This window comes from Lissotriton helveticus, chromosome 2_1 (assembly GCF_964261635.1).
Source record: "Lissotriton helveticus chromosome 2_1, aLisHel1.1, whole genome shotgun sequence".
In the NCBI taxonomy this organism is placed as follows: Eukaryota; Metazoa; Chordata; class Amphibia; order Caudata; family Salamandridae; genus Lissotriton; species Lissotriton helveticus.
In genome coordinates, this window is record NC_136059.1 from 111,885,945 (window position 1) to 111,911,462 (window position 25,518).

A 25,518-nucleotide genomic window follows, 5' to 3' on the forward strand; every position below is an offset into this window, starting at 1 on the left:
TGTTTAGTCAATATTGTATTTGCTATTGTTAGCACCACCGGGTGTGTTACAGTGATGTACTCACTCACTGTTGGGACAAATGTCCTCTGTGTAGCTTTTTGAAGCTATGCCCCTTTCTCTTATATGTTTTCTGGACAGCTGTGTCTATTTTTCTGTCAATGAATTCAACAGTCGTGAGCCCACTGGAGGTGCACTCTATTATTTTTTGGAGACATCAGAGTTGGGCTCTGTCGTCACGGTTATCCAAAGTGCACTCCCTTTTGTGAGAGTGGTTTGTGCCATGTCTACCAAGTCTTTGAAGAGTGGCAGTGTAAGGAGCATGCTTCTCTTCTGGAGCACAGACATGTTGACCTGTGCTCCTCTCGGGACTATCTACCTGTTCCTGCCCTGTAAGGTCCATTCTGTCTCCAAAAATAGAGGCCTTGGTCATCATCATGTCTGGAACATGTAGTGGGAATGCCTGTGCACAGCGGATGTGTTTGTGGAGTTCCATGTTTGTATCTGAATTGGTCCGTACATCCAATTGACGTCACCTGGGTATCTTGGACAAGATGGTGGTCTTTGTTTTGGAAGACTGGGACTGTCCTTTCCCTCTTCCTAAAACCAACTGTAACTCAAGATTGGGAGAGATGCCCTAATTTCCCATTTTACATTTATGCCTCCCTTATTTTCGATAATGTGCCAGTCTCTCTGGACAATAAGAGCTTCCAGGCACCAGGGTACACATTCCCATGAGAATTTAATCTTTGAAAAGTTGTAGATTCCATGATGGGTTTAAGGTATCCTCCGTGGCTACCGGTGCAGTGTAAGTACTTTGTTCAACTGTAATGACTCTACTTTAAGGAGACCTGTGCACCAGACCAGGAAATACAATTACTAGAGCCAGTCAAGAAATCCCTCCTATGTTTCCGTTTTCCCTCAAGACTACAGAACTAAGAGCTCTGTTAACTGCACACTCCAAAAGCTCTCCTCCATCCAGCCTCGCTTTGTAGTCCATTGCATGTACACCAACATTTGTGCAAATAATCCCTCCACTGCATTATTTCTCTATTTCTGTAGAAGTAAATTAATAGTGTGTGTGCAGTTGAAGTTTCCAGTAGGGTAGAGGCATATCCTCTGTCATCTAATTTGCTAGTTTTGCACTTTCCAAATTCATAGATAAAAATATGTGATACCAACAATTCTTAATTCAAATGGTCCTGCCTGTACCTTTCCTGAATGCTTTTAAAGGTATATCTGACACTCACAAATGGTCATTATTAATATTAAATTATCTTTTTCAGATTGTCAGATGCAGAATTATTTGAAAGATGTCGATAAGGAGACTAGAAAAATTATTGACTCATTCCAAATACATAATTCCTCATTTTCCTCAGAAGGAGATCTTGCTGGTGAGTACTAAACTGTAATAATAGATTGCTACACTGATGTATGGTGTTTCGTGTGTGTGTGAGTGTGTGCGTGCGTACCTGCATGTGTGTCTGTGTGTGTGTGTTGGTCCTGGCCATTTCTGCAGGGTTATCCCTAAACGTTTTGTCTTCCCCTGATTATTTTGTCTGACCTTTCTGTTGGCTTTAGGACTCTGGGCACTTTACCACTGCTAACAAGTGCTAGAGTGCATGTGCTCGCCCCATAAACATGGTATGATTGGTTTATACCAGTTTGGCATATTTAATTTACTTATAAGTCCCTTGTAAACAGGTATCCCACATATCCAGAGCCTGTAAATTACATGCTACTAGTGGGCATGCAACACTGCTTGTGCCAGCCACAACAATAGCCTTTCAAGCCTGTTTCAGACCTGTCACTGCAGCACCTGTGTGAGCAGTTTACTGCGAGATTGACTTGGCATTTAAAACTACTTGCCAGGCCTTACACTCCCCTTTTATTACCCATAGGTCATGCCTACCTTAGGGATGCATGACCCTAGGTAGTCCTATGGGCAGGGTGCTGTGTAAGTAAAAGGTAGGACATGTACCTTTATGTTCTACATGTCCTGGTAGTGACAAGCAGCTAAATTAGTTTTTCACTACAGTGAGGCCAACTCCTCTCACAGATTAACATTGGGAATTCCTTAAGGCATAATTCCTGATTAGAAATGAGTAGCTGCATCATGTTTCATATTTTTGGAATGGTAATGATAAATCTTCTTTAGTGGTAAAGTTGGAATTAACATAACTATTTAAAAATGCCACATTCAGAGAGTGGGCATTTCTCTGCTCTTACTTCTCTGTGTGCCTTGCAGTCTGTATTCAATACACATCTGGGGTGGGTGACAGCTACACTTTGTGTATTCCCTCTAGATAGCCACAAACACAGTAAGGTTAGGTGTGTCTGAGAACTCATCTGCATTCTGATGGTACTTCCTGGGCAGGAAGAGAGGGAGGGTCTGACACCCATATCTGACAGATAGTGCCCAGTCTCCACACAAAGGGCTGATTTACCCCCATAGCTTGTCTGGAGCCAGGGCTCGGATGAAAGGGCGATCTTTGCACTTCAAGGGCCTGCTTTAAATTCACCTGCACTTCAAAGGCACATTTGGATAAGTACTCAGTTTCTGACCCCAGCAAGACAGAACCCGTGAAGCACTCTGCTAAGAAGAAGGACTGCTGTGCTGCTACGTGGAATTCCACTCGGTGGGAATGTTGATCTGGAAGAACTGCTTTTCTACCATGATGTGCTGCCTGTTGCCTGATACTTGCTGTTGAAGAATAGGACTGGACCCATCTCACTTGAACCCGGAGTGACTCCAAGATCTTGCTGGTTTGCCCCTTGTTCTGAATTCTCAGGAACAACAAAGACTTCCTACAACCATGCGCCATCACCTGGACTCTGCCATCTATGAGTTCTGCCCTGCCAAGAGGTGCCGATCCAATCCAGCATCCTTGAAAGTGAGCATCTACTATGCAGAACCAGCAAAATTGACACAATAATGACTTTGCGTTGATCGGAACCGGCACATTGGCCTTTGACGCCGATGCAGTAGCTGATTGACGATATCACTTTGACAAATTGTGCAGCTTGACAAAAATGGACAGCGCGGCTCTACTACGATTCTGGGAAGGACATGGCTTTTGTAGTTCGGACTGGACTGTTCCCATGGGGCACAGGGTCAGCGCTGATTTGCATATCGCCATTGTCTAACCCAGGGTGGTGTGGAGTGGAAAAACGATGGATTTGGGCCCAGATCTTTTGACTGGGGTGAATGTGTGACATTGATCCACATTCTGTCCATCATTGTTGTTTTTGCAGTATCTACTACGATTCACAGCCTGCATCCTAAAGGGGTTAATCGACAAAGGCTTCATGCCCTGATTGCCCCATCTAAGCTATTTTTTTCAGTGAGACTTGTGTGAGCCTTGTAACCGGCCTGCGCTCCATCGGGGTTGGCCTGAACTTTTGTATTTCCCCCAATCCAGCTCAACCTCAAGAAACCCTTAGCGCTATTTGGTTCTAAGCAGTACTTTTTGATTTAAACTCCTCTCATAGGCTAGCACTGGGAATTCCTTTATATAATTTTACATGGAAATTTCTGATCAGAAAGTAGTGACATGGTCATGTTTGTTATGTTTAGAATAGTAATGATAAATCCTACTTACTGGTAAAGTTGGATTTTTTAGTGGCCATTTCTCGGTGCTTATAACTCTTTGTGCTTTGCAGCCTGTCTCCAATACATGTCTGAGCTATGTGACAGCTACACTTTATGCATATTCTCTAGGCAGCCACAACACAGTGTCTTGCTTTACACTCCCAAACAAAGAAACTCAGGACTCCCCAGCAGAGGCTTGCAGTAAATCAATAAAACACCTGGAAAGGAGTCTCCACACTCATGAAATGAGGCAAATCAAAAGACAGTTTTCAGAATAAAGCGTGGGATTTTATTAGTGGAACACTCTCTAACAGAAAGGCTTTCCCAGATGTCAAATGAATCATGTAAAACAACATGCACATTCAAATATATATATATACAGGAGTACATCCTGTCATGATCGTGCAGCGAGAAAACGGCATTTCCAGAGCTCTTACATCCTTACAGGAGCAGCGGTAATTTTTTCCTCACCTGACTGTTTGAAATGAAATTCCATGTGAATGTGTGCTTGTGTTTTTAAACGGAACTTTGCCATTACTTCTACATGCACAATGCACACTGGGAGGAGTAGTTCATGATTGCAGCCACGTGATGCACCCATTCTAATTCAGCTCGAATATCACCTGGGCGCTTGCTAGTCCAGTCGTGAACAAGGCATGACGCCGAAACGTTGACTCTAGGGACATTTCTGTAGCAGGCGCTCTTTCTCTACTCTGGAAGTAAAAGCCTGTTACCACTGCACAGGGCCTCACTTTGTTTGCTTGCCAAGACGGTGTTGGGGGCCCCCCTGTGCCCTCTCATGAGGCCGCCCTGAAGAGCCATGAGCTCCGTTTGCAGGGAAACGCCTGGAGGCGGTTTGTGTAATATATATATATATATATACATATATATATATATCGCTCCAAATTACCCACAGGCAAGGATGCACTAAACAGCAGGATCACGGGTAAGAGCGAACACCACAGTCCGATATGTTTCCAGCTCTCATGTCATAGATTTTAGCCTGACGCGTTTCTGAACTTCTTGTTCTCATCAGAGGCTCGACAAATTAGTTCGTGCTGACACACCCACACTTAAATACCTTGTTTAGCGTCCTTTATGTGCGCAATGCTTTCTGGATTTTGTAGTGTGTGTCATCATTAATCCACAGATGGATGCACGTTAATTACCAAGCTGCCTTCATTCAAAGCCCTTGGATGGGCCTCAGACTGCGTGCCACTCATAAATCCCATATTGTCAGCTGTTTCACTCCTTGGGCTCGGCAGAATTTCCGGGCACCGTGACCCCCAGTGATCCCGGGGTCGTGCAACCTTCGCGGCTGGGCTGCCGCGTAAGCATCTCGCTCCAAATTACCCACAGGCAAGGATGCACTAAACAGCAAGATCACGGGTAAGAGCGAACACCACAGTCCGATATGTTTCCAGCTCTCATGTCATAGATTTTAGCCTGACGCGTTTCTGAACTTCTTGTTCTCATCAGAGGCTCGACAAATGAGTTCGTGCTGACACACCCACACTTAAATACCTTGTTTAGCGTCCTTTATGTGCGCAATGCTTTCTGGATTTTGTAGTGTGTGTCATCATTAATCCACAGATGGATGCACGTTAATTACCAGGCTGCCTTCATTCAAAGCCCTTGGATGGGCCTCAGACTGCGTGCCACTCATAAATCCCATATTGTCAGCTGTTTCACTCCTTGGGCTCAGCAGAATTTCCCGGGCACCGTGACCCCCAGTGATCCCGGGGTCGTGCAACCTTCGCGGGTGGGCTGCCGCGTTAACATCTTGCTCCAAATTACCCACAGGCAAGGATGCACTAAACAGCAAGATCACGGGTAAGAGCGAACACCACAGTCCGATATGTTTCCAGCTCTCATGTCATAGATTTTAGCCTGACGCGTTTCTGAACTTCTTGTTCTCATCAGAGGCTCGACAAATGAGTTCGTGCTGACACACCCACACTTAAATACCTTGTTTAGCGTCCTTTATGTGCGCAATGCTTTCTGGATTTTGTAGTGTGTGTCATCATTATTCCACAGATGGATGCACGTTAATTACCAAGCTGCCTTCATTCAAAGCCCTTGGATGGGCCTCAGACTGCGTGCCACTCATAAATCCCATATTGTCAGCTGTTTCACTCCTTGGGCTCGGCAGAATTTCCGGGCACCGTGACCCCCAGTGATCCCGGGGTCGTGCAACCTTCACGGCTGGGCTGCCGCGTTAACATATCTCTCCAAATTACCCAGAGGCAAGGATGCACTAAACAGCAAGGTCACGGGTAAGAGCAAACACCACAGTCCGATATGTTTCAAGCTCTCATGTCATAGATTTTAGCCTGGCGCGTTTCTGAACTTCTTGTTCTCATCAGAGGCTCGACAAATGAGTTCGTGCTGACACACCCACACTTAAATACCTTGTTTAGCGTCCTTTATGTGCTCAATGCTTTCTGGATTTTGTAGAGTGTGTCATCATTAATCCACAGATGGATGCACGTTAATTACCAAGCTGCCTTCATTCAAAGCCCTTGGATGGGCCTCAGACTGCGTGTCACTCATAAATCCCATATTGTCAGCTGTTTCACTCCTTGGGCTCGGCAGAATTTCCGGGCACCGTGACCCCCAGTGATCCCGGGGTCGTGCAACCTTCGCGGCTGGGCTGCCGCGTTAACATCTCGCTCCAAATTACCCACAGGCAAGGATGCACTAAACAGCAAGATCACGGGTAAGAGCGAACACCACAGTCCGATATGTTTCCAGCTCTCATGTCATAGATTTTAGCCTGACGCGTTTCTGAACTTCTTGTTCTCATCAGAGGCTCGACAAATGAGTTCGTGCTGACACACCCACACTTAAATACCTTGTTTAGTGTCCTTTATGTGCGCAATGCTTTCTGGATTTTGTAGTGTGTGTCATCATTAATCCACAGATGGATGCACGTTAATTACCAAGCTGCCTTCATTCAAAGCCCTTGGATGGGCCTCAGACTGCGTGCCACTCATAAATCCCATATTGTCAGCTGTTTCACTCCTTGGGCTCGGCAGAATTTCCGGGCACCGTGACCCCCAGTGATCCCGGGGTCGTGCAACCTTCGCGGCTGGGCTGCCGCGTTAACATCTCGCTCCAAATTACCCACAAGCAAGGATGCACTAAACAGCAAGATCACGGGTAAGAGCGAACACCACAGTCCGATATGTTTCCAGCTCTCATGTCATAGATTTTAACCTGATGCGTTTCTGAACTTCTTGTTCTCATCAGAGGCTCGACAAATGAGTTCGTGCTGACACACCCACACTTAAATACCTTGTTTAGCGACCTTTATGTGCGCAATGCTTTCTGGATTTTGTAGTGTGTGTCATCATTAATCCACAGATGGATGCACGTTAATTACCAAGCTGCCTTCATTCAAAGCCCTTGGATGGGCCTCAGACTGCGTGCCACTCATAAATCCCATATTGTCAGCTGTTTCACTCCTTGGGCTCGGCAGAATTTCCGGGCACCGTGACCCCCAGTGATCCCGGGGTCGTGCAACCTGCGCGGCTGGGCTGCCGCGTTAACATCTCGCTCCAAAGTACCCACAGGCAAGGATGCACTAAACAGCAAGATCACGGGTAAGAGCGAACACCACAGTCCGATATGTTTCCAGCTCTCATGTCATAGATTTTAGCATGACGCGTTTCCGAACTTCTTGTTCTCATCAGAGGCTCGACAAATGAGTTCGTGCTGACACACCCACACTTAAATACCTTGTTTAGCGTCCTTTATGTGCGCAATGCTTTCTGGATTTTGTAGTGTGTGTCATCATTAATCCACAGATGGATGCACGTTAATTACCAAGCTGCCTTCATTCAAAGCCCTTGGATGGGCCTCAGACTGCGTGCCACTCATAAATCCCATATTGTCAGCTGTTTTACTCCTTGGGCTCGGCAGAATTTCCGGGCACTGTGACGCCCAGTGATCCCGGGGTCGTGCAACCTTCGCGGCTGGGCTGCCGCGTTAACATCTCGCTCCAAATTACCCACAGGCAAGGATGCACTAAACAGCAAGATCACGGGTAAGAGCGAACACCACAGTCCGATATGTTTCCAGCTCTCATGTCATAGATTTTAGCCTGACGCGTTTCTGAACTTCTTGTTCTCATCAGAGGCTCGACAAATGAGTTCGTGCTGACACACCCACACTTAAATACCTTGTTTAGCGTCCTTTATGTGCGCAATGCTTTCTGGATTTTCTAGTGTGTGTCATCATTAATCCACAGGGCTTTGAATGAAGGCAGCTTGGTAATGAACGTGCATCCATCTGTGGATTAATGATGACACACTCTTCAAAATCCAGAAAGCATTGCGCACATAAAGGACGCTAAACAAGGTATTTAAGTGTGGGTGTGTCAGCACGAACTCATTTGTCGAGCCTCTGATGAGAACAAGAAGTTCAGAAACGCGTCAGGCTAAAATCTATGACATGAGAGCTGGAAACATATCGGACTGTGGTGTTCGCTCTTACCCGTGACCTTGCTGTTAAGTGCATCCTTGCCTGTGGGTAATTTGGAGCGAGATGTTAACGCGGCAGCCCAGCCGCGAAGGTTGCACGACCCCGGGATCACTGGGGGTCACGGTGCCCGGAAATTCTGCCGAGCCCAAGGAGTGAAACAGCTGACAATATGGGATTTATGAGTGGCACGCAGTCTGAGGCCCATCCAAGGGCTTTGAATGAAGGCAGCTTGGTAATTAACGTGCATCCATCTGTGGATTAATGATGACACACTCTACAAAATCCAGAAAGCATTGAGCACATAAAGGACGCTAAACAAGGTATTTAAGTGTGGGTGTGTCAGCACGAACTCATTTGTCGAGCCTCTGATGAGAACAAGAAGTTCAGAAACGCGCCAGGCTAAAATCTATGACATGAGAGCTTGAAACATATCGGACTGTGGTATTTGCTCTTACCCATGACCTTGCTGCTTAGTGCATCCTTGCCTGTGGGTAATTTGGAGAGAGATGTTAACGCGGCAGCCCAGCCGCGAAGGTTGCACGACCCCGGGATCACTGGGGGTTAAGGTGCCCGGAAATTCTGCCGAGCCCAAGGAGTGAAAAAGCTGACAATATGGGATTTATGAGTGGCACGCAGTCTGAGGCCCATCCAAGGGCTTTGAATGAAGGCAGCTTGGTAATTAACGTGCATCCATCTGTGGATTAATGATGACACACTCTACAAAATCCAGAAAGCATTGCGCACATAAAGGACGCTAAACAAGCTATTTAAGTGTGGGTGTGTCAGCACGAACTCATTTGTCGAGCCTCTCATGAGAACAAGAAGTTCAGAAACGCGTCAGGCTAAAATCTATGACATGAGAGCTGGAAACATATCGGACTGTGGTGTTCGCTCTTACCCGTGACCTTGCTGTTAAGTGCATCCTTGCCTGTGGGTAATTTGGAGCGAGATGTTAACGCGGCAGCCCAGCCGCGAAGGTTGCACGACCCCGGGATCACTGGGGGTCACGGTGCCCGGAAATTCTGCCGAGCCCAAGGAGTGAAACAGCTGACAATATGGGATTTATGAGTGGCACGCAGTCTGAGGCCCATCCAAGGGCTTTGAATGAAGGCAGCTTGGTAATTAACGTGCATCCATCTGTGGATTAATGATGACACACTCTACAAAATCCAGAAAGCATTGAGCACATAAAGGACGCTAAACAAGGTATTTAAGTGTGGGTGTGTCAGCACGAACTCATTTGTCGAGCCTCTGATGAGAACAAGAAGTTCAGAAACGCGCCAGGCTAAAATCTATGACATGAGAGCTTGAAACATATCGGACTGTGGTATTTGCTCTTACCCGTGACCTTGCTGCTTAGTGCATCCTTGCCTGTGGGTAATTTGGAGAGAGATGTTAACGCGGCAGCCCAGCCGCGAAGGTTGCACGACCCCGGGATCACTGGGGGTTAAGGTGCCCGGAAATTCTGCCGAGCCCAAGGAGTGAAAAAGCTGACAATATGGGATTTATGAGTGGCACGCAGTCTGAGGCCCATCCAAGGGCTTTGAATGAAGGCAGCTTGGTAATTAACGTGCATCCATCTGTGGATTAATGATGACACACTCTACAAAATCCAGAAAGCATTGCGCACATAAAGGACGCTAAACAAGCTATTTAAGTGTGGGTGTGTCAGCACGAACTCATTTGTCGAGCCTCTCATGAGAACAAGAAGTTCAGAAACGCGTCAGGCTAAAATCTATGACATGAGAGCTGGAAACATATCGGACTGTGGTGTTCGCTCTTACCCGTGACCTTGCTGTTTAGTGCATCCTTGCCTGTGGGTAATTTGGAGCGAGATATATATATATATATATATACATATATATATATATGTATATATATATATATATATATTTGCTGCTCCACTGCCAAACAGAGTCGACACACCAGCACTCGCAGTAGGTAAAACCTTGTTAGGTTTATTGCACAAAGAAAAAGTAAAACAGACGCGTTTCAGCACTTGCCTTCGTCAGTGTCATCTGGCGACGGCGAGGCGGAAGTAAATAAGGGCATATGTAATAAACATAGAAAACTGACTATTGTCCAAATCATAAGCGCCATCTTAGAATGGCAAAACAAAAACCAAATCATAATCAAATTAAATTACATTCATTCAGGTACACTGTACTGCCGGACAGATTAAATTCATGTCTATCAATGCTATGTACAAGGTAAATATTTACAACCCAGTTTGGTGCCCTGAATGGGCAATCATAGTAAGACAGTTAATTCGATGTTATTTGAATTATTGAATTCCGCAGTCAAGTATTCACAGATGTGACCTGAATTGTTGTTTTGTTTCATGGTAATTCGGAGAGAAAGAAAGTTAATTGTATTGGAATATACAGTAACCGTAGAGCCCTGGATGGGCATACTGCAAAGAAAATCATCGTTACTTTATAGATATCCGTAATTCATTTTGCAGTTAATAGTTATTCTTAGTAAAATGTACTGTATGTTCCAATTCGTACTGTCCCCTGACTCTTTACTACCTTGGTTTCTTTAATTCATTCTTGAAGAATACTCAGGCATCGTTCCAGCTCATAGTTACTTTCTTTTATCAGTGTTTACAGATGTGAAATTAGTTCCTCTCCCGCATTGAGACCACCCGGTGACTTTGTTTGGAGTTCGATAATATACCTCGACTCCAATCGTCTTACTTTGCGTTTGTAGTCCCCCCCCTCAAATCGTGTGGGATGCAGTCTAAGCTAAAGAAGCTCAGGGGAGTTCTATCGCTATTGTGGTGTGTGGCGAAATGACGAGCCATCGGGTAGTTCTCATCCTTATTAGCGATGGCCCGTTGGTGTTCTAGTATCCTAAGTTTAACTGCTTTAGTGGTGCTCCCTACGTAACGGTGTCCACAGGGACATCTCAGGCAGTAAACTACAAACATGGTAGAGCAGGTTATGAATTTGGGGATTTTGATCCTAGCTTCCTTGTGGGGTACTTGATAAGATAGCACCCTCTGACTCGTGCTACAGGTCTTGCATTTCCCACATGGGTATGACCCATGCATGGCGTGTAGTTCTCCTTTGGATTTTTCTTTAGACAGATGACTTTGTACTAGCTTGTCTTTCAGCGATTTGGTTTTCCTGAAAGTTATCATTGGATGATCGGATAGATCCTTGCCAATGACCGCATCTGATTTGAGAATACCCCAATTTTTAAGCATTATGGCTCTCACCCTATTCGCTGACACCGAATAATTGGTGATTAGTCTTATTATGCCATTACCGCCCTTCTTTTCACTACTTTTCCTCTCACTCAAGAGTGTTTGCCTGTCAGTGTTTAGCACTTTTCTTTTTGCTTGCTGGAGCACCGTGTGGGAGTAGTCACGTGTTTTAAAGCATTTTATACTCTTCTTGGCTGCCTCCTCAAAGTCATTGTCTAGAGAGCTATTGCGTTTTATCCTCAATAGTTCCCCACAGGGGATGCTTTTTACGAGGGTTCCCGGGTGGCTGCTTCGTCCGTGGAGGACAGAGTTCCCCGCTGTCTCCTTTCTGTAAAGCGCAGTTTGAATTGCACCTGATTCTACGAAGACCCTCAGATCCAGAAAATTGACCTCCTGTTTGCTCATATTGTAGGTGAATTTTAAGTTCAAGTTATTGATATTTAGGGCTGCTATGTATTCTTCTGCTGAGGATTCCGATCCCTTCCAAATAAGGAAGAGATCGTCGATGTATCTCCTCCAGCAGATCACCCTATTCACCCACTCAGCCTTGTCGTCCGCCCAGGCCACCTGCTTCTCCCACCAACCCACGAATAAATTCGCGTAGCTGGGGGCGAAGCAGGTGCCCATAGCCGTCCCCCTGATCTGCCTGTACCTTTGATCCTGGAAAATAAAAATGTTGTTATTTAAACAGAAAGATATAAAATCCATAATCATCCTGCTCTGTTCCAGGTATCTAGACGATCTTTAGTCCAGGAAGGTTTTCACCGCTCTTGTCCCATCGTTGTGCCTAATGCTCGTGTATAGGCTGGAAATGTCCAAAGTTATCATTACCAGATCGTTCTCCCACTCCACATCCTTTATTTGCCTCAGGAAATCTTTGGTATCCTTAGTATATGAACTTAATTGTGTTACCCATGGGACCAGAAATGAATCGATAAACTTGGACATGTTCTCTGTCAGTCCTCCGATGGACGATACGATGGGTCTCCCTGGTGGTCTAGTGGGGTCTTTGTGTATTTTAGGCAGATGGTAGAAGCTAGGTAGCCTCAGTTGTTTGTTCTGCAAGTATAGGTATTCTTCTCTGGCCATGATCCCCTTACCATACCAGTGGTCGATCAAGGTATGGTATTCACGGATGCTGCATTGATATTCCTGTTCTGTAGTAGGTAAATAGTTTTTGCGGTCTTGTAGCTGGTGTAGGGCTTCTTTGCAATAGTTCTGACGGCTCTGGATCACGATATTCCCGCCTTTATCTGAAGTCTTTATCACAATTGAGTCATCACTCTCCAGGCTGAGAATTGCATCCCTTTGGTTCGATGTTAGGTTCCATTTCGTTTTGTGTTTGTTGGCTTCTTCATATTTAGATAATTTTTGTAGTTCTTGATTCACTGTTTCTGAGAAGACATCAATGGCGTCTATAGGTGTCTGCGGGAGGAAACGCGAGGGTGGTTTAAAGTTGCTGTGTTCCCCAATCTGGGCAATGCCGATGGCTGCGCCCCTGCTGACTATATCCACTGGTGGCACTAACTGGGAACCACTTTCCTCTAGTAGCTCCTCAAGTACGGCCATATTCTCCATGTCCCTGATGTTCATATCAAAGGGATCCTCTGAGTCAACTTGTCCCTCTATTATTTGTCTCTGTGTATGTTCTCTGAGGGCTTTTTGTTTGAAGAACTTCCAGAGCTTGAGCTTTCGGATAAATAAAAATAAGTCGATACGTGTCTGTGTATATTCATAGCTATTTGTGGGACAGAATGTTAGTCCTAATTTTAACACGTTTTCATCACTTTGGGTCAGGACTCTTTGGGAGAGATTAATTACATCAAGGTCCTCCATCAATTTCTCTTGTTCCTGGCCTGTCGATTCCTCAATTGCCTGGTGCCTCTCCCTGTGTTTCCTCCCTCCTCTCCTCGTGACGCGCCTCCGCTTGTGTTTGTTGACTGCTCCGGTGGGCGCTTTTTCCCATCCCTCAGCCAGCTTTGGCGTATTAGGTCGAACTCCTCGCGAAAAGAAGGTTGGCATCTTGTTCCTGTTTGGCGTCCGCCGCTTGCGTTCTCGTCTTCTGACTGTTCTGCGCTTGTCACCTCCGATTCTGAGGTCTCTGCAGATACCGGCTGTTTCTGGTTCTTGGCCCTCAGGTCGCGGCATGGTGCGTCGTACTTGGGCGCAAAGGTTAGTACTCTTCCTTGCTCATAATCTCGAGCATCGCGTTCGAATTTTTGTTGTTTTCTTTGGTGTATTCTCTTCTCATAAACTGTAAGCCTTTTCTTCATAGATTCCTTCTCGTTGTCTAATTGCCCTTGATCTACCAGCTCAAGGATCTCCAGCTCCAAAGATTCGATATCTTTTAATGCCTTTTCTCGGTCTTTCCAGGCGAATTTTATTAAAAGTCTCAGCATCCCCTCGGATGAGTTCGCTGTGTACTCTGCCCACTCAGTAAGTAGATCCGAGTCCGAATTTTCATATGCCGGCACCGTATATATACGAAGACCGCGGGGAACCCTATTCACCTCCACATAATGTTGTAAGGAAGTGGCCTCCCACCACTTCCTTGTTTCGCGTTCGTAGAGTATTTCAAGCTGCTGATATTTACTTTTCACATTGGTCTGAGCTGTGTCTGGTGCCTGAGTTGCGTCCTGTGTTCGTGTTCCAGGGCGCCCTTTAAAGAGGCCACTCGCCACCTCCCGGCGCGCTGTGTCGCTAAACATTTAATATTGTAAAAGTTCTTTTCAATATATATATATATATATACATACATATATATACATATACATATATATATATATTCACTGAAAAAAACATAGGTTATAGACCATATATAGTTAGGAATTTGCATTTACAAAACCTTGAAAATTCACTGAAAAAACCATAGGTTAGAGACCATATATAGTTAGCTGGACATTTTATTGACATAAAACCAATGAAATTCCATATATAGTTAGTTGCACTAACTATATATCGCGCACCCGCAATCCACTGCTGATGATGTCACATATTACATCATTCATGACATGGTCAGTGACATCACTGATGACATCACTGATGACATCTCAAATGACATCACTGATGACATCACTGATGAGATCTCAAATGAGTGAATTTCATTGGTTTTTTAAAAGCTAATATCTATAGCTGTAAAATATATTCTATAGCCACGTGAGACGCCTCATGACGCGTTGCATAACCGTGACGTATCGGCTCTGCAGCGCAAACAAAACCCGTAACGTAAGCGTGCCGGAGCACGCTTACAGATATATATATTTTTTTTAACCTTAATTAGACAAAATCCACACGTGCACATATCTTGAGGCCTTGCAAAGGCACATCAAACAAACAGTCCCTACAATTTTGCCAAGTTTGCTGGAAATCTATTCCCTTAATTTATTTTTTACTGTTTCTCTTGGTTTTCCCCTTGTTACGCTTACCGGGACGCTACCCGGTACGCGAACCAGACGCTCCAAAAACACAAGATGGCGGACTCCCGTTACGCTGCCGGATAGCTGCCCGGTTCGCGTACCGGGAAGCGCCTCTACCGTGAAAAATCGCAACAATTTTTTTATTTTTTTTGCCCCGCGGGGGACTTTAATATCCCCCTCATCAATCCTGGGGGGTCAGGAGGGGTTTACCTTGCCCCCTTTCCTTCATTTCCCCCTTCTTTTTTCACCACATCTTGTCTCTCGAACCTACCGAGAGACAAGATGGCGGCCGCTCCGGACTGTTTACAATGTTGACAGCTACGCTGCCGGTTAGCTGCCCGGTTAGCTGCCTGGTGAGCTGCCCGGTTCGCGTACCGGGACGCGCCTCTACGGCGTAAAATCCCAAAAAAAAAATATTTTTTTTTTTTGCCCCGCGGGGCACTTTAATATCCCCCTCATCAATCCTAGGGGGTCAGGAGGGGTCTACCTTGCCCCCTTTCCTTCATTTCCCCCTTCGTTTTTCACCACATCTTGTCTCTCGATCCTACCGAGAGACAAGATGGCGGTCGCTCCGGACTGTTTAGAATGTTGACAGACACCGGAGAGCCAATCAGCTTCGCTTCGCGAAGTTCCGTTACGCGTCAGGTACGCGAACCGGGGCGCTAACCGGAGCGGTGTCACAGATATATATATTTTTTTAAACGTTAATTTCTCAAAATCCACTGGAGCACATATATTGAGACATAGCAAAGGCACGTCGGGCAAACCATATCTACAATTTTGCCAAGTTTCATGTACATCCATTCAGCCATTCGAGCTAAAAGTGAGTCCAACCGCCCTATGGAAAAATGAATGGGAAAAACGCGTTTTGGGACCCCCTTTTTTCTCGGCCCCCCCTTGACGAAACCCCCCCAAATTTTCAGGGGCTGCTCAGAAACAAAATGTGCCATTTTCCTGAAAATTTCAGCCAATTCCGTCCACAAACGCCAAAGTTATTAGACATAGAATTTTCAGAAATCCCATAGAGAAAAAATCCTAACTATATATACCCACTGGCTATCGCCAGTAGGTAATATACATATATAAACATATATAATCTGCATATCTATATAAATATAAATGCATGCATACATATACATATATGCATACATATGCATGTTATTTACATGAAAGTTTTAAAAACACTAATAAAAGCAAAGCTAAAAAGCCACCTCATTACAAACAGAATGGCTTTAACTTAAACGAGGGCGAGATCTATTGCATTTTCAATGCTTGTTTACTTTGGTTCTATCAAGAAGGCATTCAGATGTGTCACACATTTGCCATAAATTCTGAATGTTAGCACTCTAGTTGCTCATTAGATCACTGTAGTAAAGCTAGTGCTCACCAGGGAAGTCTGCTGCTAATCATGGTTTGCAGCCATTTTCCCGCATTTTTTATCCCGCGGACTTTCAGTCCGCATACCATTATCCCGCAAGGTCATTGACCTCGCATACCATTATCCCGCATTTTTTCAAAACGCATGTGCATTTATCACGCATGCCTTTACAAAGAATTACGTTTTAAAGGCATGTATGGTAAATGCATTTGCGTTGTGAAAACCACGATGACGAGAGAGGTAAGTGGGTTTGTGTTAATTTTTTCGTGGGTTAGTTATTGTGTAGTGTAGTGTTGTGTAGTGTAGTGTTGTGTTAGTGTAGTGTAGAGTTGTGGTGGTTGTTTAGTGTAGGGTCATGCTGGGGGTAGTGTTTAGGGTTGTGTTGTAGTGTTTGCGTAGTGTAGGGTCATGCTGGGGGTAGTGTTTTAGGGTTTAGGGTTGTGTTGTAGTGTTTGCGTAGTGTAGGGTCATGCTGGGGCTAGTGTTTTAGGGTTTTGGGTAGTGGTGTAGTGTTTGCGTAGTGTAGGGTCATGCTGGGGCTAGTGTTTTAGGGTTTAGGGTAGTGTTGTAGTGTTTGCGTAGTGTAGGGTCATGCTGGGGGTAGTGTTTTAGGGTTTAGGGTTGTGTTATAGTGTTTGCGTAGTGTAGGGTCATGCTGGGGGTAGTGTTTTAGGGTTAAGGGTAGTGTTGTAGTGTTTGCGTAGTGTAGGGTCATGCTGGGGGTAGTGTTTTAGGGTTTTGGGTAGTGTTGTAGTGTTTGGGTAGTTTTGGGTCATGCTGGGGGGTAGTGTTTTAGGGTTTTGGGTAGTGTTGTAGTGTTTGCGTAGTGTAGGGTCATGCTGGGGGTAGTGTTTTAGGGTTTTGGGTAGTGTTGTAGTGTTTGCGTAGTGTAGGGTCATGCTGGGGGTAGTGTTTTAGGGTTTAGGGTAGTGTTGTAGTGTTTGCGTAGTGTAGGGTCATGCTGGGGGTAGTGTTTTAGGGTTTAGGGTAGTGTTGTAGTGTTTGCGCAGTGTAGGGTCATGCTGGGGTGTAGTGTTTTAGGGTTTTGGGTAGTGTTGTAGTGTTTGCGCAGTGTAGGGTCATGCTGGGGGTAGTGTTTTAGGGTTTAGGGTAGTGTTGTAGTGTTTGCGTAGTGTAGGGTCATGCTGGGGGTAGTGTTTTAGGGTTTAGGGTAGTGTTGTAGTGTTTGCGCAGTGTAGGGTCATGCTGGGGTGTAGTGTTTTAGGGTTTAGGGTAGTGTTGTAGTGTTTGCGCAGTGTAGGGTCATGCTGGGGGTAGTGTTTTAGGGTTTAGGGTTGTGTTGTAGTGTTTGCGTAGTGTAGGGTCATGCTGGGGGTAGTGTTTTAGGGTTTAGGGTAGTGTTGTAGTGTTTGCGTAGTGTAGGATCATGCTGGGGTGTAGTGTTTTAGGGTTTTGGGTAGTGTTGTAGTGTTTGCGTAGTGTAGGGTCATGCTGGGGTGTAGTGTTTTAGGGTTTAGGGTAGTGTTGTAGTGTTTGCGTAGTGTAGGGTCATGCTGGGGGTAGTGTTTTAGGGTTTAGGGTAGTGTTGTAGTGTTTGCGTAGTGTAGGGTCATGCTGGGGTGTAGTGTTTTAGGGTTTAGGGTAGTGTTGTAGTGTTTGCGTAGTGTAGGGTCTTGCTGGGGGTAGTGTTTTAGGGTTTAGGGTAGTGTTGTAGTGTTTGCGTAGTGTAGGGTCATGCTGGGGGTAGTGTTTTAGGGTTTAGGGTTGTGTTGTAGTGTTTGCGTAGTGTAGGGTCATGCTGGGGGTAGTGTTTTAGGGTTTAGGGTAGTGTTGTAGTGTTTGCGTAGTGTAGGGTCATGCTGGGGTGTAGTGTTTTAGGGTTTTGGGTAGTGTTGTAGTGTTTGCGTAGTGTAGGGTTATGCTGAGGGTAGTGTTTTAGGGTTTAGGGTAGTGTTGTAGTGTTTGCGTAGTGTAGGGTCATGCTGGGGGTAGTGTTTTAGGGTTTAGGGTAGTGTTGTAGTGTTTGTGTAGTGTATGGTCATGCTGGGGGTAGTGTTTTAGGGTTTAGGGTAGTTTAGTTGTTTAGTGTATGCTAAAGGCATATTCGTTCTAAAAGTTTTCGTTATTTTAATTTGCGGCCTAATAGTACATGCGGGATATTTTTTTGCGGACTGATGGTATGCGGACTGATGGTATGCGGGATTTCGTCATATATTCGCTAATCATACTTTCTATGGCAAAATGAACCCCCTCATTTTGTTCCTTTTTAAATTAAATGTTTTAAGAGTTACCACTTTATTCCAATCAAGATGGCTTCAGGTGTGCCATACCTTTGTAATAAGTAGGACTGTTAGCACTCTAGTTGTTCTTTAGAACACTCTGGGACATTCTGTCATTGGGCTATAGTTGGGCTACATCTGGCTGATATTTGGGCTACATTTGTTTTTTTTTGTCTCTGGTGGCCATCTTTGGGCTACATTGGGCTACATTGGGCTACATTGGGCTACATTTGGGCTCCAACATATATATAGCCCAATGTAGCCCAATATATATTTTTCAAAGTTAATTTTCGTAAAAACCACTGGAGCATATATCTTGAGACATAGCAAAGGCACATCGGGCTACCAGTCCCTACAATTTTGCCAAGTTTGGTGTAAATCCATTCAGCCGTTCGGGCTAAAAGTGAGGCCAACCGCCCTATGGAAAATTGCATGGGAAAAGCATGTTTTGGGACCCCCCTTTTTTCTCGGCCCCCCCTTGACAAAACCCCCCCAAATTTTCAGGGGCTGCTCAGAAACAAAATGTTCCATTTTCCTGAAAATTTCAGCCAATTCTGTCCTCAAACGCCAAAGTTATTCGACATAGAATTTTTAAAAATCCCATAGGAAAAAAATCCTAACTATATATACCTACTGGCTATCGCCAGTAGGTAATATATAAAAGCTCCGAGAAAGAAAACCAGCACTCACGGGGGGTTTAATCCCTGTTGGATTTATTTTGGCACAAGCAATTCGGTACAAACGCGTTTCAGCCGTACGCCTTCGTCAGTGTAAGGTGGCCGCCATGGCGCTGCACATTTAAATAAACAAACGATAATCTGATCACGTGGGTTGTGTCACCAAGGACGCCATCTTAATGTCAGGCATAACGTGTGTTCACTACAAAGGGCTCAATAAAGCATGAATTCAATTAAAGAATGGCGTAATAATCAACATTACTCCACATCTTGATCAGACATACATGATCAACCAGACGAGGCTGAAAAATTGAATATTGCTGCAATACAAATAAATCAAAGTCTGAAACAGTCTCATAATTATACTAAAACATGATTTCAAAATTTCATTGTTTCAAATCAAAACGCAACATCAAAAGGTCTAGGGGCTGCAGCCAAATTCATCATTGTCCATATGTGCATATTTCATGGTGTTGTAATAACGCCCTGGATGGGCAGTGATAACACATAGCCCCACTAAGTAAGACCAGACAAAAAATATAGCCCTGGATGCAAAATTCAAAAAGAAGAATTCAATCACAGTGACCATACAAGCATAACAATAATGGGCTGTGGAGACTGACTGAAATCAGTTACCTAGTGACACATGTCCTCAAACTTAAAAACGACAGTGATATATACAATATTTACAAGTGTACCCTGAGTTCTTCCCCCATGTTCAATCCCAAAGGAGTTGTAGTGGCTAAATCCATAATGTAGCGAGACTCTAGTCTCCTCAGGCGTTTTTCTCTATCACCGCCTCGCCGGTCTCGAGCCACATGATCAAGATAGAAATACCTCAAAAGTTTGCGGTTGCTGTTATGATGGATTTGGAATTGACGTGCTACGGGATAGTTACTGTCAATATTTTGAATGGCCCTCAGATGTTTCAATATGCGTATTTTGTCTGAATGAATCGTGCTGCCCACATACCTAAGGTCACATGGGCAGCTTAGGCAGTAGACAACGTAAGGTGTAAGGCAGTTCATAAACGTATTGATTTTTATGGGGTCAGTTCTCCCTGATATAAAGTAGGAGGTTGTTTTCTTGCTATCGGCACACGCCTTGCATTTGCTGCATTGGTAAAAGCATGTTAGTCCCTGTATGCCTTTGTTTATAGTTGGTAGGTGACTTTGTACCAAATGATCTTTGAGAGATCTGGTCTTATGGAAGGTCAGGACGGGATGGGAAGGAATATCCCGGCCGATGATGGGGTCAGATTTCAATATATTCCAATTGGAGTAGATTCTTTTCTTTAGACTTTTTACCGCATTAGAAAAATTCGTAATGAGTCTAAGATTACTGGTATTAGTAGTTCTCACATTGGGGGTATCCGTAATCAGATCATTCTATTTTTAGATTCAGTTTTTTTCCATGCCTCACTCAGCACCTTCTCCTGGTAACCTCGCTCCCGAAACCTATTGAGACACTCTGCGCCAGCCTCTAAGAAATCTTCTGATCTAGAGCTGTTACGTTTTATACACAGAGGTTCCCCATACGGGATGCTGTTTGTTTATATACCAAACCCACGGCCAGGAATATGTTGTTATAGTATAACAGCAACCATCCAAGTAATTTACGTGATAATTTCCCTTTTAGGCAGTTTTTACGTATTCGAAGTAAGTGCACCAAAAGGGATCATGTACTTCAGGGAGGCAAACATTTTGCAATCCAAATTGGTAATGAGAGCGTATCCATATTGATTGGTTAAGCATGCTATGAAACGGGCACGGTATTATGACCGACAAGCCCTTTAACAGAAAGACGAACGTCTATCGGAAGTTGCAAACTCGAAACAATCTATCACCTGTGTAATGACCTATGGCACGGAGTCCAACCAAATTGTAATTGTAATTGTAATTGTAAAAGTACTTGTTGAGCGCGATTGCTGCCCGTAGGCGTCCAAGCGCTGAGTAGAAGCAGGAAGTGACTGGAGGGGAGCTAGGGGGAGTCAGATTTGGCAAACAGCAGTGTCTTTAGGTTTTTACGGAATGAGAGGAGGTCTGAGTTGGACCGGAGTGAGATGGGGAGAGCATTCCAAAGCTTGGCGGTGTTCCAAGAGAACAGCCTACCCCCAGACCTGGCTCGCTTTACTTTGGGAACAACAGCGAGGAACGCCTCCGTCGACCGAAGGTTCCTGTTAGGATGGTAAGGGATGATGAGGTTGGTGTTGATGGCTGGGGCCGTTTTCCAGAAGGCGCGATGCGCCAAGCACAGCGCCTTAAAGGTCACTCTCTGCCTCACTGGCAGCCAGTGGAGACTTTTTAGAGCGGGTCTGGCTGAGTGAGTGCGAGAGATTTTCAGCAAGGTGCGTGCTGCACAATTTTGAACGACCTGTAATTTTCGGAGGGTCATCTCGGGTGCCCCCACATATAGGGCATTGTTCGAGTCCAGGCGAGACTGGATGAGACCTTGTACCGCCACCTTTTTGGCTTCTAGGGGAAGTAGCGGGAGAACCTTCCTCAAGATTCTCAGTAGGCCAAAGCAAGTGGCGGACAGTTTTTTGGCCTGAGTGGAGAAGGAGAGTTTGTTGTCCAGCCACACTCCCAAGCTTTTGACACTATCCTTAGGGGTAAGGGGGGGGCCCAGCGCACTGGGCCACAGGGAGATGAAGGACACAGGGGAGGTAGGGCCTAGGAGCATGAGCTCCGTCTTTTCTCCGTTTAATTTTAGGGAGGAGTTGGTCATCCATCCCTTGACATCCACTAGGCATTTTAGAAGGTCGGCTGAGGAGTGCCTGTTGTTCTTCGTGGCCAACGAGACCACAAGCTGGGTGTCGTCGGCATATGACACGATTTTAATGCCATATGGTTCGACAACACCCGCCAGCGGCCTCATGTATACGTTGAACAATACAGGGCTCAGGGAGGAGCCCTGTGGAACTCCGCAGCTCAGGGGTTTGCTCGAGGACACCGTCTCACCGTCGAAGATCTTAAACGACCTCCCAGACAGAAAGGAGTCAAACCACCTTAAAGCGTCACCTGAAACTCCGATGTTATAGAGACGGTCCAGCAGGGTGGTATAGCTGACCGTATCGAAGGCGGCACTTAGATCAAGGAGGATCACTGCCACTGATCCTCCCTGGTCTAGTATCCTTCTAGTTTCTTCGGTGACAGCTAACAAGGCGGTTTCCGTACCATGCCTTGGTCTGAAGCCTGTCTGGGATATATGTAATAGAGAGTGGTCCTCCAGGAACTGGACCAGCTGTGCGTTTATGTACTTCTCTAATACCTTGCTAGCCCAATGGAGAAGTGAGATGGGGCGGTAGCTGGAATGGTCGTCTGGGTCTAGGCTGGGTTTCTTTAACAACGCCCGTACCATGGCCTGCTTCCAAGCTGTAGGGACTGAGCAAGCGGATATGGAGGTATTTATGAGATCCAAGATTACAGGCAGAGTGACTTTGCTTGCCTGCATCAGGACTTCTGGAGGAGCGGGATCACAGGGGGAGCCAGATTTGACTTGTCGTGCCACCTTGCTTAAAGTATCAAGGTCCAGAGGAGGGAAGTGCTCAAGGGAAGGCTGGTCTGGGTGAAGAGGTGATTTAGTGGGGAGAGGGTTGATCGCCTCCGGAATTGTAGCTGCAGTAGGGAAGGTGGAGTAAATTTTTGTAACTTTGCTGTGGAAAAAATCCGCCAGCTCGTTGCATTGGTCCTGGGTTTTGTTGGGTGAGGGTGCCGTATTGGCAGTGGAACAGTGCTTTATTATCTGGAAAATTTCTCTGGGTTTAGATTTTGCTTCTAGTATTTTCTCAGAATAGTAGTTTGCCTGGGCCGTTCTGATCCCTTCTTTGTAGGCTTTGATCGCCTCTTTGTAGGAAGCCTTTTTATCTGGAAGGAAATCTAAACGCCAGGCTCTCTCTCGTTGCCTACAGAGGCGTTTTAGTTGTCTTAGAGAGTCAGAGAACCAAGGGGCAGATTTCTGTAATCTCTTCGAGGAGGATTTACGAAGCGGGAGGATCGAATCTAGCGAATGGGTGATCCAATTTTCGTAGTAGGTGTTAGCCACATTGGGGTCTAGGCAAGGTGGAGGGCGAGTGGCGTCTAGGTTATGCAGCCAGGACTCCAATGGGAGTTTTGACCAGTTCCTCCTGGAGGTGACTTGGGGAGGTAGCTGGGGGGTTTTGTGTTTGACCCAGGTGAACGGGACCAGAAAATGGTCCGACCATGGGAGGGGGGTGGGTTGCTCAACAGTTAGATCCAGGCAATTGCTGAATATGGGGTCAAGTAAATTGCCCTTTTCATGGGTCGGGGCAGCAACCAATTGGGACAGTTGGAGAGCTTCCAGATCCTCTAATAATTCCTGAGCAATGTGATCTGAGGGGGAGTTAAAATGGAGATTAAGGTCCCCTAAGATCGTGTGATTAGCGGAAGAAAGAATTCTTTCCGCTATGATCTCTGGAAGAGACCTGTGGAACACTTTTACAGGCTCAGGGGGGCGGTAGATCAAGGTGCCAGAGAAGGTGTTGTTAGCGTTGAACTCTATGCAGAATGCCATGCTCTCGCATTCAGGGATAGTTTCCGCTGTGGTACGACATCGGTACTGGTTCTTCAGGATGATCGCCAGACCTCCGCCTCTCCCTACCGATCTATCCGCTCTAAGAATATGATAGCCTGCGGGTAGGGCTTGGACTATGTCTGGCTCAGAGTGAGCAGTAAGCCACGTTTCTGTCAGAAAAACTGCGTCTGGCTTATGCTCCTCGAGCAGCATGGCGATCTGTGTGCTATGTTTAGGTAAGGAGCGGCAGTTTAGCACGTACATACGGTACGTTTTTGCTGCGGCTGACGGGGATCTGCGGAAGGAGTGTTTACATCCCGAGCATCGGGTGGGTAGCTCTAACGGAGCAAAGATGTGGGAGCACTGAGGAGTGGCATTCCTACCTATGCTGTATAAGGCCGCCGAGCTGTAGGTCCTGCTCTGAATGGAGTGAGAGCCAAGATTTGTGGCCCCGGGTCCCGGCTGGTCGCGGATGGGCGCAGACGGGCTTGCCTTAGGCGCGCCTTCGGCGCGCAAACGGCGCGCCCGCTGCGCTCGCCCGCTGCGCTCGCCCGCTGCGCGTTCTAAAGTTACACATGTTTTATGGGGCCGTAGGGCGGGAAATGGGCGTGGCCTCAAGGTGGGCGTGTCCAGCGGCAAAGGCAGCCGGTGCTAGGTGTCACGTGAGCGCTAAGTCCGCTCTACCGTGCCCTGAAGTGCGCAGTGCTTTTACAAGTTATTACAGGTTTAAAAACAACAAGTACGTTTTAAAAATTAGTGCAAATAACAAATGCGACCTCTCCCGGCTTCCGCCTCAGGAGTCTTAGCTTCAGCCCAGCGCTAGCGTATCAGCGCTTTTAAAGGGCGGGAATGGGCGTGGCCTCAAGGTGGGCGTGTCCAGCGGCAAAGGCAGCCGGTGCTAGGTGTCACGTGAGCGCTAAGTCCGCTCTACCGTGCCCTGAAGTGCGCAGTGCTTTTACAAGTTATTACAGGTTTAAAAACAACAAGTAAGTTTTAAAAATTAGTGCAAATAACAAATGCGACCTCTCCCGGCTTCCGCCTCAGGAGTCTTAGCTTCAGCCCAGCGCTAGCGTATCAGCGCTTTTAAAGGGCGGGAATGGGCGTGGCCTCAAGGTGGGCGTGTCCAGCGGCAAAGGCAGCCGGTGCTAGGTGTCACGTGAGCGCTAAGTCCGCTCTACCGTGCCCTGAAGTGCGCAGTGCTTTTACAAGTTATTACAGGTTTAAAAACAATAAGTAAGTTTTAAAAATTAGTGCAAATAACAAATGCGACCTCTCCCGGCTTCCGCCTCAGGAGTCTTAGCTTCAGCCCAGCGCTAGCGTATCAGCGCTTTTAAAGGGCGGGAATGGGCGTGGCCTCAAGGTGGGCGTGTCCAGCGGCAAAGGCAGCCGGTGCTAGGTGTCACGTGAGCGCTAAGTCCGCTCTACCGTGCCCTGAAGTGCGCAGTGCTTTTACAAGTTATTACAGGTTTAAAAACAACAAGTAAGTTTTAAAAATTAGTGCAAATAACAAATGCGACCTCTCCCGGCTTCCGCCTCAGGAGTCTTAGCTTCAGCCCAGCGCTAGCGTATCAGCGCTTTTAAAGGGCGGGAATGGGCGTGGCCTCAAGGTGGGCGTGTCCAGCGGCAAAGGCAGCCGGTGCTAGGTGTCACGTGAGCGCTAAGTCCGCTCTACCGTGCCCTGAAGTGCGCAGTGCTTTTACAAGTTATTACAGGTTTAAAAACAACAAGTAAGTTTTAAAAATTAGTGCCAATAACAAATGCGACCTCTCCCGGCTTCCACCTCAGGAGTCTTAGCTTCAGCAAAGCGCTAGCGTATCAGCGCTTTTAAAGGGCGGGAATGGGCGTGGCCTCAAGGTGGGCGTGTCCAGCGGCAAAGGCAGCCGGTGCTAGGTGTCACGTGAGCGCTAAGTCCGCTCTACCGTGCCCTGAAGTGCGCAGTGCTTTTACAAGTTATTACAGGTTTAAAACAACAAGTAAGTTTTAAAAATT

General features: G+C 46.1%; 1 protein-coding gene across 2 annotated transcripts in view; it reads left to right on the forward strand.

Annotated features, from left to right (window-relative positions):
- The window catches only part of LOC144817775 (C-type lectin domain family 4 member F-like), a 449,481-nt gene that overhangs the window by 61,279 nt on the left and 362,684 nt on the right, over nucleotides 1-25,518 (forward strand). For both annotated transcript variants that reach the window (XM_078674581.1, XM_078674582.1), the window contains exon 3: nucleotides 1,284-1,391. In XM_078674581.1, coding sequence (XP_078530707.1) covers nucleotides 1,284-1,391 — 108 coding nt within the window. The remainder of the gene's footprint in view (nucleotides 1-1,283; nucleotides 1,392-25,518) is intronic.